This window comes from Microcaecilia unicolor, chromosome 12 (genome assembly GCF_901765095.1).
Source record: "Microcaecilia unicolor chromosome 12, aMicUni1.1, whole genome shotgun sequence".
NCBI lineage: Eukaryota > Metazoa > Chordata > Amphibia > Gymnophiona > Siphonopidae > Microcaecilia > Microcaecilia unicolor.
The window spans coordinates 13,447,846-13,461,199 of NC_044042.1; the positions used below are offsets into that span (position 1 = coordinate 13,447,846).

A 13,354-nucleotide genomic window follows, 5' to 3' on the forward strand; every position below is an offset into this window, starting at 1 on the left:
AGGTCGTTTCAGCCAGTCAAGGTCAGAAGGCTGGTCGTTGCGTTGTTTTCTAAATCCTGAGGTGTACGCTTACGTAGAGCAAAACTAGATAAAAGTTGATGGATGTTTAATGAAGAATATCCCACCCCAATGGTTTCCTATAAGTTTACCGAAAGGCTCACTAATGAACAAACTTCCATAAATATTGTTTGTGAATGTTATTTCTCCACTGAGAAAAAATATATAGACTGAACATCATAAATCCTTTGTCATGATTAGGAAGGCGTTAACTTGATTATATATATATATTTTTTGTACTGTTACAAAGTGCCTCAGTTTCACTGCTGCATGTAAAACTATTTTCCTTGAACAAAAGGATGGTTTGGTGAGAAATGACCTTTTGTAGCACCTTTTAAACAAATTATATGCCAAAAGGCTGTTTATGTAAAAATAAGAATCCTTAGTACATTCTGTTCATTGCATCATAGTGAGAAATTTAAACGAAAGACTACAGTAGTGAAGGTTCATATTGGACATGTGACCAGTTGAATGTTTCAATAGTGTTTTCTTAACTTGTATTTTAAAACATTTTTATGAGTACAATCTTCTTTCCTTTCCAGTGATTTGAGCAATAATGCTATTGTGTCCATCCAAGAAAATGCTTTTGCACATCTTCATCTCCAAGAACTGTGAGTGTGAGCTACCCGGGTATAGAGATTTTGTCTAAGTAGTTCTGAAAATATTATATAGATTTATTGAGCATGAAAATAGCATTTGTATAAGGTTTTCACGCCATACAGTTTCACAAGTGGCTTTGCTGCCAGTACTGGCGTGTGGGGGACATAAGAAATTGTTAGCGTAGACTATGAGTGACCATCGCGTTGTGTTCTGCCTCTTACAGTAAGTTAAATATTATCACACAATCTTCATCCATTCCGACCCTCCACTTATACCTCATACGATCAATATACAACTTTGTATTTGTTATCTACCAACTGGGCAAACGCCTTTGACAGTACTATGTAAGCCACATTGAGCCTGCAAATAGGTGGGAAAATGTGGGGTACAAATGCAACAAATAAATAAATAAAACATGGCCACTTGTCCTGTGTGTGAGCAGAACGATTCCTTTTATTTTCAATAAATCAGGAACAAAGAATTTGACAGGAGAGAGACTGTAAAGTCCATCTGGTCAACCCTTGGTGGAATGGCTCACACCTCGGTTAATCTTTAGTTTCACCTGTCACTACTTTGCAGCTAAGGGTCATCCGTGCATATCTAAGGCTTTTGAATTCTGTTACTGCTTTGGCCTCCACCTTGTCCCCTGGGAGACTGTTTCATACATCCACCACTTTTTCCACGAATAAATAATTTCTGGTGTTGTCCCCTGTTCCATTATATTTAGGGCCATAAATTCTCATTTCACAGAGCTTTTACCACAGACCCTGCACTATTTTGGTAGATAATCTCTGAATTGTACTTTTATCTCTACCAGTGGAAAAATGTGATAGAAATGCATTATTTCACAAAGTGCAGGTTCTGCAGTATAAAAATTAATTTACAACAGAAAATAGTTTCCCTTTGGTTGTGGAGATAATTGTTGCTAATTTTTACCAAAGCTATTTCAGCTGATCATTTCTCCGTACTGTGCTTTTTTTTTCAATGTAAACATGATTTTTTTTATGGTGTGCACATAGCACGATTTTCAAAAATCCTAAAATATCCCTTCCCATGCCCAAGCTTTTCAGTTTTTTGTCTGGATGTTCATTGCCTGATCATCTCCGAGTAGGATATGACAGAGTTAGGGGTTCCCCAAAAGGGAAAACAAATTAGTGCCAACTTTCCTTCTTCTTTCTGCAGGTTGTTAAATACAAGCAGCTTGCTCTGCGATTGCCAGATAAAATGGTTTCTTCAGTGGCTGTCTGACAGCGGCATGCAGCGGGCTGTAACGGTTATCTGTGCTCATCCAGATTGGCTAACGGGGCAAAGCCTCTTCAATGTGAACTCTGAAGAATTTGTCTGTGGTTAGTATTGTTAAGGCTTTTCTTTTCTAAAATGAGGTTCAGCCATTTGTGAAATATGTACGTCCTATTTTCTCTAAGCTATAGAGCAGATAGAGCATCTCTTCCTTGCTCTACCCAATTTCTCTGACCTCGCATCTGGAAAGACTGTATGATGGGGCAAGAGGCAGCAGTAACTTTGATTTTAATCTTGAGACTCTGGTTTGGTTTGGGCTTGGTGTTCAAAAATGTAATTCAGTGGTAACATAGTAGATGATGACAGATAAAGACCTGGCATTGTCCATCTAGTCTGCCCAACCTAGATAAACTCATTACATAAAGGTATGAGGTGATACAATATACGTATACCTTATCTTGTTTGTTCATACTATTTTCAGGGCATAGACCGTAGAGGTCTGACATTTAGATGCCCAGTCTCATAAGGTCCTCTTGTAATTTTTCACAATCCTCCCGCGATTTAACAACTTTGAATAACTTTGTCATAAGCAAATTTAATTACCTCACTAGTTACTCCCATCTCTAGATAATTTATAAATATGTTAAAAAGCAGCGGTCCCAGCACAGACCCCTGGGGAACCCCACTAACTACCCTTCTCCATTGAAAATACTGACCATTTAACCCTACTCTCTGTTTTCTATCTTTTAACCAGTTTTTAATTCACAATAGAATACTATCTCCTATCCCATGACTCTCCAATTTCCTCTAGAGTCTTTCATGAGGTACTTTGTCAAACGCCTTCTGAAAATCCAAATGCACAATATCAACCGGCTCACCTTTATCCACATGTTTGTTCACCTCTTCAAAGAAATGTAGTAGATTGGAGAGGCAAGATTTCCCTTCACTAAATCCATGTTGACTTTGTCTCATTAATCCATGCTTTTGAATATGCTCTGTAATTTTGTTCTTTGTAATAGTTTCTACCATTTTCCTGGCACCGACGTCAGACTCACCGGTCTATAATTTCCTGGTTCTCCTCTGGAACCTTTTTTAAAAATCGGCGTTACATTGGCCACCCTCCAATCTTCCGGTACCATGCTTGAATTTAAGAATAAATGACATATTACTAACAATAACTCCTCATGTTCATTTTTCAGTTCTATCAGTACTCTGGAATGAATACCATCCGGTCCAGGAGATTTGCTACTCTTCAGTTTGTAGACCTGCCCCTGTCGGTCAACCAGTTTCCAATCCATTTCACCACGTTGGGTCCTAAGTTCAGCCCTCTCAGCTTATTCATGAGTCTTCTGTGAGGGACCGTATCAAAGGCTTTGCTGAAATCCAAGTAGAATACATCTAGCGCCTGTTCTTCATCCAGTTCTTTAGTCACACAAAGAAGTCAGGTTCATTTGGCAGGATTTTCCTTTGGTAAAGCTGTGTTGCCTCAGATCCTGCTATCCGTGGCTTCTAGAAAGTTAACTATCCTTTCCTTCAGCAGTGACTCCACTGAAATGAGGCTTACCGGCCTGTAGTTTCCCACTTCTTCCCTGTCCCCGCTTTTGTGAAGATGGGCCACATAGTTCGTCACCAGTTCAGCGGAATGTCTCCTGTCTATAGATCTATTAAATAAATCCTTAAGAGGTCCCATCAGGACCTCTCTGAGCTCCCTCAGTATCCTGGGATGTATCCCATCTGGCCTCTTAGCTTTGTCCACTGCCAGATTTTCAAGCTGCTTATAAATGCTTTCTTCCATGAATGGTGCAATATCCTCTCCATTCCTTTGGCAGCCAACATCAGTCCTTCTTCAGGGTTCTGTGAATACAAGAGAGAAGTATTTGTTCAGCACGTTTGCTTTATCCTCATCACTCTTCACAAAGCCATTCTCAGCATCTTTCAGTCTTACAATAATTACGCCAACTTAAAAGTGGGTTATATTTGTAATACCACTATATTGAATTTGAATCTAGAAATGTCTCCTGCTCCATAAACTATTTCACTGCATCCTTTTGCATTTTAGTTACTTTGAGGGGCTCATTACCTAGTTAAATATTAACTGGTGTATAAAGATTTTTAAGAAGAACTCTGAGTTCGTATCAAACATTTAATCTTTGAAAGACCAAGTGTGACTTGGAATATTTGCATCAACATCTTCATGAGAAAATACTCTGCAAACATATATTAATTTGTAATAGAAATGATTCCCTCCAACTATGACTTCTGTGAGATAACATCCTATCTGGATTGAAGACTAGGTATTTTGCTGCTGTTTGTGTACATAGCAACATTTACACATGTAAAGCGCACACGCCTGTCAATAGTGATTTTAGAAATCTGGTGTTTACATGTGGAGATCCATGCCGTGCACAGATTTCAAAGGATGTGGTTTGCAGTGTTCTGTATGCTGGTATACATTAACAGCTGTTGAATAGATTACCTTACACCACAGCCAGATTGATATTTGGTTGTAAGAAGCATGATCATGTATCGCCTGTTTTGAGAGAACTTCATTGGTTGCTGGTTTTCTAGCCTATTATAAACCATAAAGTTGTGCTGCTATGTTTATCACCCTCCTCTCACCTATCCACCCCCATCCTGATAGACTATCGCTGAAATGCTTTGATGTTCCCATGCATACCTCCTACATCCTAATGCTTGGATGTTTTACTTATATATACTGTCATCTACCACATTTACTTATTTCTGATCTGACGAAGAAGGGCAACCTTCGAAAGCTAATCAAGAAATGTATTTATTTTTTATTTTTGTTACATTTGTACCCCGCGCTTTCCCCACTCATGGCAGGCTCAGTGCGGCTTACATGGGGCAATGGAGGGTTAAGTGACTTGCCCAGAGTCACAAGGAGCTGCCTGTGCCTGAAGTGGGAATTGGGAATCGAACTCAGTTCCTCAGTTCCCCAGGACCAAAGTCCACCACCTTAACCACTAGGCCATTCCTATTAAGTTATGTCCAATAAACAAAGGTATCATCTTATTTTCTTTTCCATGTTTTATTTTGTTTGATTTCTATTGATAACCTTAAGAGTGGACTAACACAGCTACCACACTCCTCTACTTAAGATTCTACATGGAATGTTGCTATTCCACTAGCAACATTCCATATTTAGATTGTGAGCTCTTTGAGCAGCGACTGTCTTTTGTGTATGGTGTACAGCGCTGCGTATGCCTTGTAGCGCTATAGAAGTGATAAGTAGTAGTAGTAATGTAGAAGCCTGCCCTTGCAGATCAGCAACGCGGCCGCGCAGGCTTCTGTTTCTGTGAGTCTGACGTCCTGCACATAAGTGCAGGACGTCAGACTCACAGAAACAGAAGCCTGCGCGGCCGCGTTGCTGATGTGCAAGGGTAGGCTTCTACATGGAATGTTGGTAGTGGAGGAGTTACCTAGTGGTTAGTGCAGTGGAACATGGAATGTTGTTACTATTTGAGATTCTGGAATGTTGCTATTACTTGTGATTCTACATGGAATGTTGCTACTATTGGAGATTCTACATGGAATGCTGCTATTCCACTAGCAACATTCCATATTTAGATTGTGAGCTCTTTGAGCAGGGACTGTCTTTTCATGTATGGTGTACAGCACTGCATATGACTTGTAGCGCTATAGAAGTGATAAGTAGTAGTAGTAATGTAGAAGCCTGCCCTTGCAGATCAGCAACGCGGCCGCGCAGGCTTCTGTTTCTGTGAGTCTGACGTCCTGCACGTACGTGCAGGACGTCAGACTCACAGAAACAGAAGCCTGCGCGGCCGCGTTGCTGATCTGCAAGGGCAGGCTTCTACATGGAATGTTGGTAGTGGAGGAGTAGCCTAGTGGTTAGTGCAGTGGAACATGGAATGTTGTTACTATTTGAGATTCTGGAATGTTGCTATTACTTGAGATTCTACATGGAATGTTGCTACTATTGGAGATTCTGTTGCTACTATTTGAGATTCTACATGTTATCAATAGAAATCAAACAAAATAAAACATGGAAAAGAAAATAAGATGATACCTTTTTTATTGGACATAACCTATTGGACATAGCTTATTTCCGATCTGAGGAAGAAGGGCAACCTTCGAAAGCTAATCAAGAAATGTATTAAGTTATGTCCAATAAACAAAGGTATCATCTTATTTTCTTTTCCATGTTTTATTTTGTTTGGTTGCTGATGAAAGCGTGGGTGGAATTTAAAGTGGCCTGTTTAGCTTACAAGATTTTTTCAGTTGTTTTCCCACTTTCTCCTAGTCAGATATTAACTTACACTTCTAATAGAATAACAGTTCGCTCTACCTCTATTTTTAAGATAGGGGTTTCCATCGGTTAAAAATGTAAACTATAAAAATATACATGATAGTTCTTTTGCTTATCTATCTTGTAAGATTTGGAATATTCCTGTCTTTTATTTGTAGAATTCCAAATTACTTAAAGATCAGGAAGGTTTTTAAGTTTTGTTTGATAAGATAACTCTCTATTAATTTGCTTTTTTTTTTTTTTTTTTTGTGAATCAATGGAATGGAGTGGGGCAAAAATCTAAACTTGCATTTCCCGTTTCACACGTCTAGGGGAAAAATATCCCTGTTGGGGTTTACACCAGCTCAGCCACACACGTTTTTAAAAAGTGCTTATGTTCAGGGCTTTAAGAGTCATTCTCCTTAATCCCCCATTGTTTTATTTCTGCCTCCAATGTGAATCCAAATTAAAATTGGGGCCTCACTGTTTAATTGGAGGCACATAGATGAATAGGTTTGTGAAATGGGCAGCTACACATGGAAGCAGTATTACTTCCATGTAAAAGTTGTGAAATTGCCATTTCCTCTTAGCATTTCCCAACTGCAAATATATCCTCCCCTCCTCACCTTATTTTAAAACATCTGTTTTGAGAGAGGTGAAAAGTTCTTATGTGTTTTGAGTTTTGTAAGAAGTTTTAAAATTCTACTTTGACTCTATTAACTCATCTTGGAGGCTGCACCAGCATATTTTATGTAATGATGCTGCAAAATGTTAAGAACGTACAGATTGTCGTATTGGGTCAGACCAAAGGTCCATATAGCCCAGTATCCTGTTTCCAACAGTGGGTGATCCAGGTCACAAGTGCCTGGCAAGATCCTACCTCCAGGACTTTAATGACAGGTCAGAAGCTGTTGAAGAGGAGCCCTCTTCATTCACGCTGGCATCTCCGGGTCTGTCTTCTCCCCCAGCCTCTTCATTCCGCATCCTACATTTAACAGCAAACGGGAATCGTTCCAGCATCAGGCAGCCTAATCTAGCACAGTAGGAACTTTTCAGAAACTTGTGGGTCAGAAAAGAGGAGCTCAGATGTGAGGTATCGCTGTGCTAGCTAATGTAAATCAACAAAGCGCCTGGAAAGTTTTGTACCAATGCAGGGTTAGCCGGAGATGGATCTGTGTTTGTATTTCTGTGCTAGGCATCCGAGTTGCAAACAGCAACCGATACACAAAAGCATTTCTTTTTGTGTATCGGTCACTGTTGACGACTCTGTAGGTTCTCCCACAGTTGCCGTATTTAATGGTGGCCTTTGTACATCGGCCCCTAAGTTCCATCTATTTCAGAATAATGCGGTTAATGGCATTAATACACACCAGCAAATCGAGCTACATATTTATGGCATTAATACACACCAGCAAATCGAGCTACACATTTATGGCATTAATACACACCAGCAAATCGAGCTACACATTTATGGCATTAATACACACCAGCAAATCGAGCTACACATTTATGGCATTAATACACACCAGCAAATCGAGCTACACATTTATGGCATTAATACACACCAGCAAATCGAGCTACACATTTATGGCATTAATACTGTGCTGCAGTTACCTGGGACGTGTGATATACTGTGTCCCAGATTTTCAGATATTATCTAGTTCAACCACAGTAATTTCAGATTTTCACATATTATTTGGTGGAGTTATTCACTGCGGGAATAACAATTCGTTCTCTCAGATCCAAGGATCGCTGTCTTACAGTTTCTTTCTGTAAACATGCGAGTCCTTATTGTAGTTTTGGTTTTGTTTATAAATATCAATAGAAATCAAACAAAATAAAACATGGAAAAGAAAATAAGATGATACCTTTTTTTTATTGGACATAACTTAATACATTTCTTGATTAGCTTTCGAAGGTTGCCCTTCTTCGTCAGATCGGAAGTAAGCAAATGTGCTAGCTGACAGTGTATATAAGTGAAAACATTCAAGCATTACTATGACAGTCTGACAGGGTGGGAGGATGGGGGTGGGTCGGAGGTATGCATGGGGACATCAAAGCATATCATTGATATTCTAACAGGATGGGTGAGGATAGGTGAGGGGTGGAGAGAAATACAGCTTTATGGTTTATAATGGGTTAGGAACCCATTTTTATAAATATAAATTCTGTTTTATTGCATTTAACTGAGTTTGTATTTCTAGGAAGAAATTATCCTTCAATTTGTTAAGGGTGAGGTAAGAATAATGAGGTAAAATATTTCCTAAGTAGAAATATCCTCTGTAATTTTCCTTGCTGAGACCATTGAGAACTGACAGTTAAATTTCATTCCTCTCTTTTGAGGTCATAAGCTCTTTTCCCTTCTTCCTCTGTTCCTTCTACCCTCTCTACTGTCATTGTATTGTTTCATCAGTTCATTGTAATCCGCTTTGAGGCTGCTTTCAGTGGTATAAAGCGGGGTATAAATGTTCTGCATAAAAAAAATAATATACCTAACCCAGCATAATATGCCCAGAGCTTAACCAATCCGTGCCAGTTACTGCAAGCTGATTCAGAACATGTTTTCTTGTTTTCTCCCAGACGATTTCCCTAAACCACAGATTAAGGTCCAACCCAAAACCACAGTTGCCTTAAAAGGGATGAATGTGACCTTCACCTGTGTAGCTATGAGCAGCAGCGACTCCTCTATGTCATCTGTGTGGCGTAAGGACAATGAAATTCTGTATGACGCAGAAGTGGAAACCTTTGCCAGGTATCAGCGACATGGAGCCGAAGTCCTGGAGTACACAACCACCTTGCATCTCTTCAACGTAAATTTCACAGACGAAGGGAAATACCAGTGCGTTACCACAAACCACTTTGGTTCCAACTACTCTTCCAAAGCAAAGCTGACAGTCAATGGTGAGCCAGCAACAATGCAACCCAGTATTTTATCTTAGGAAAAGGATTCTCCTTCAGGATTCAGTGGAGGCTTTTTGTTTTTTTGTAAACACTGATAAACAGCAGCGTTGAAAAGGAAGCTTGGAAGTGCATTTTCATTAATGGATACAGTGCTGATAAAATAACAGAGAACGATTAGCAAACTAAGGGGTCCTTTACTAAGCTGTAGTATAAATAGGCATATTTTCAAAGCACTTAGCCTTCCAAAGTTCCATAGAAACCTGTGGAACTTTGGAAGGCTAAGTGCTTCGAAAATATGCCTCTTTGTGGCCTTGGTGTGTGCCTTTATGTGGGTTTTTCCTGCATGCTAAGACCATTTTTATAGCAGCCAAAAAATGGCTGTTTTTCTGTTTCTGATAAAATAACAGAGAACGATTAGCAAACTAAGGGGTCCTTTACTAAGCTGTAGTAAAAGGTGACCTTGGTGTGTGTCCTTATGTGGACACACTTGACATTTCGTCCTTTAGATTGTAAGCTCCTTTGAGCAGGGACTATCCTTATTTGTAAAACTGTACAGCGCTGCGTAACCCGAGTAGCGCTTTAGAAATGTTAAGTAGTAGTAGTAGTTTTCCTGCATGCTAAGACCATTTTTACAGCAGCCAAAAAATGGCTGTTTTTCTATTTCTTGTATTCATGGTCATGCACTAATGTTAACCATTATCGCGTGGCCATTAAAAAATAATTAGTGCTATGGTAAATCTGTGCTAGTGCTTATCGCAACTTACCATTTACTACCATAGGAGGGTCCTTTTACTAACGTGCATTAATTTTGCAAAATTAGGAGTTCTGATTGGCTCATTACAGATGCTTTATTTCCTTTTTAGTTGTCCAATCCTTGATCTGTAAAACATTCTGCGAAAGCTTCATCGTTAGCATAACGTAGCCGTGATTAGATCATTCCTAGTTAAAAGTTATAAAAGTCATTACATTGCTTTACGTTTTCTCTGTATTATATTCTGCCAATTGGAGTATGCTGGGACATAGTTGTCCCAAGCCCATGTCCTTGTGGGCCGATTCTATTTCTAAATGTAAGAAACTGACACAAGTATGTAGTGCTCGATGTTTTGAGTGGAGGAGTGGCCTAGTGGTTAGGGTGGCGGACTTTGGTCCTGAGGAACTGAGGAACTGAGTTTGATTCCCACTTCAGGCACAGGCAGCTCCTTGTGACTCTGGGAAGTCACTTAACCCCCCATTGCCCCATGTAAGCCGCATTGAGCCTGCCATGAGTGGGAAAGCGCAGGGTACAAATTTAACAAAAATAAAATAGATACTATTGGAGATCCTACATGGAATGTTGCTACTATTGGAGATTCTACATGGAATGTTGCTATTCCACTAGCAACATTCCATGTAGAAGGCTGCGCAGGCTTCTGCTTCTGTGACTCTGACGTCCTGCACGTACGTGCAGGACGTCACACTCACAGAAACAGAAGCCTGCGCGGCCACATTGGTGATCTGCAAGGGCCGACTTTTACGTGGAATAGCAACATTCCATGTAGAATCTCAAATAGTAGCAACAGTGGAGGGGAGTGGCCTAGTGGTTAGGGTGGCGGAGTTTGGTCCTGGGGAACTGAGTTGGATTCCCACTTCAGGCACAGGCAGCTCCTTGTGACTCTGGGCAAGTCACTTAACCCTCCATTGCCCCATGTAAGCCTCATTGAGCCTGCCATGAGTGGGAAAGCGCGGGGTACAAATGTAACAAAAATAAAATAGATACTATTGGAGATTCTAAATGGAATGTTGCTATTCCACTAGCAACATTCAATGTAGAAGGCTGTGCAGGCTTCTGTTTCTGTGAGTCTGACGTCCTGCACATACGTGCAGGACGTCAGACTCACAGAAGCAGAAGCCTGCGCGGCCACATTGGTGATCTGCAAGGGCCGACTTCTACATGGAATGTTGCTAGTGGAATCTCAAATAGTAGCAACAGTGGAGGAGTGGCCTAGTGGTTAGGGTGGTGGACTTTGGTCCTGGGGAACTGAGTTTGATTCCCACTTCAGGCACAGGCAGCTCCTTGTGACTCTGGGCAAGTCACTTAACCCTCCATTGCCCCATGTAAGCCGCATTGAGCCTGCCATGAGTGGGAAAGCGCAGGGTACAAATGTAACAACAAAAAAAAATTTGATACGTGGGTGATATCCACGGTGATCTCTGTGCTTTGTATACCCTAACGCAGTGCTTTTCAACCCAGTCCTTTGAGGCACATCTAGTCCCATCAGGTTTTTAGGATATCCACAATGAATATGCATGAGAGAGATTTGCATGCATGCCTCCTTGTAAATCTATCTCATATATATATATATATATATTCACTGTGGATATCCTGGTGGGACTAGGTGTTCCTCAAGGACTGTTGAGAAGCACTGCCCTAACAGATTCAGAACACTTTGGAGCTTTCAGCAAAAGCTGGTCGCTCATTTGGAATGCTCCTGGCACCTGGGAAGAGCTATCAGTAAGAAACCGAAAAGGAGAGATTCACTCCAAACTCACCCTCATTCTCTGTCCTGCATCTCTACTGTGGTCCTGACTCCACCAAGTGGCAAGTCAATGTAATTAACCTGCCTTTCGTTTTAATATTTCAAAACATTATGAAGGTCACAGTTCTAAAGACAAAAATAACATCTTGATTCAGTTCGCAGGGGTTAGGGTTTGGGGACTGAAAATACTGGGAAAAATCAAGTTAGTTTTGTTTCTTAATTTCAAAAGTTCGGCATAACAAAACTTCCAAAGCTACAGAGACTTCAGTGCATTTTACCCAGAGTATTTATTAATGTCAGGAGTTTTAAAAAAAGAATAGAGTTCAAACTGTCCTGCAGCTGTACGAACATTGTACACTCAACTTGTCCTCGCTTTTTTCCAAATATTTATTATATTTTTGTCTGCCATGACTGACATTTCATATGAGAACAGGATATGTCTCATTTATAAGAATTAGAGATAAATAGAAAATCAGAAAATTGCAACACAGTTTGTTTTAAACTTCCCATGTTTTTTTTCCCCAGAACATATTTTTCCTTATCATGGTTTATGGTCTTCCTGACCAGACCAATCCAGAACCTGTGGTTTATGTCGAACTGCAAATGGAGAGAGAGACCAGACTTGCAAGTTCTGCCCTATATAAGTGTGATGTGCAGCTTCAGGTCTTCAGTATTTCTCTGTCTCCAGCAGATGTTGACAGTTGCCCTTGCATCTCCTGAACTGGTCATAGTTTTAAGCTCCTGAGCCAGCTGGCAGTTGAGCAGGGGATAAACTGTGAATTTAGAATAAGCTTCTGGGGAAGGGCAGGGTAGCAGATTTGTTGGTTTCTACTGTTTATACGAGTTTGCAGATTTTTTTTATTACACATGTTTGGTCATGAAAGGTTAGTTACATGTGTTTCTTTAATTAAATTTGATACAAATTATATTGTCTCCATTGTTTTGTCATTCAAAATACTGAAAACCCACAATACCCTTATTAGACAGGGCTCACAAGTCTCTGTCTCCAGAGACTATCCAGTCGATGGACACAAACCCACAAGTTCTGGCATGTCTTGTAAAAGTAAAGGAAAGAAAATGATCAGATAAGGTGTAATTTCTCCTTACGGTTGGCTCTGAGGTTATCCTGGCATAATATATGTTTATTTTTACTATTGAAGAGCAGTATGTGTCGTTTGTAGCTGGTTGTAATGGTTTATAACTGTTTTAAATCTTTATTTTATTGTGAATGTTTGATTTGTAAATCGCCTAGGTTATAGGTGATATATAAATGTTTAAAATAAAATAAATCCTGTTGCACTGTGGCAGGAAGGTCTTGGCCTCACTTTCATTAAATGGTACAGTGGGGTAGCCACAGATGGGCCCAGGTAGATAAAGACCAGCCCACTTTGGGTCTAAACCCACTCAGCCCCACTCATCAACAGCACACATAGACTTGAAGGTGTCATCCTGTATCCAACCCCCCCCCCCCCCTCCCTTGTCGTCTGAGCATCAGTGAGGTCAGCGGCTTGCTCTTAGCCGCTGTCGCCTGCACTCCCCACACATGCTTAGTTCACTGCTCAGAAGGCACTGGGACTTAAGTATCCCCCCACCAACCAAGTTATTAATTTTAACGTAGTGTGGGCCCACTCAGAAATGGACTTAATAATGCAGGAATTTTACATCATAAGTACATAAGTAATGCCATACTGGGAAAAGACCAAGGGTCCATCGAGCCCAGCATCCTGTCCACAACAGCGGCCAATCCAGGCCAAGGGCACCTGGCAAGCTTCCC

The 13,354-nt window shown here is 40.4% G+C and overlaps 1 protein-coding gene across 1 annotated transcript in view; it reads left to right on the forward strand.

Annotated features, from left to right (window-relative positions):
- LRIG2 (leucine rich repeats and immunoglobulin like domains 2) overlaps window positions 1-13,354 on the forward strand; it is an 81,669-nt gene that overhangs the window by 51,640 nt on the left and 16,675 nt on the right. The window contains exons 11-13 of the mRNA XM_030220609.1: window positions 600-668; window positions 1,840-2,003; window positions 8,744-9,064. Coding sequence (XP_030076469.1) covers window positions 600-668; window positions 1,840-2,003; window positions 8,744-9,064 — 554 coding nt within the window. The remainder of the gene's footprint in view (window positions 1-599; window positions 669-1,839; window positions 2,004-8,743; window positions 9,065-13,354) is intronic.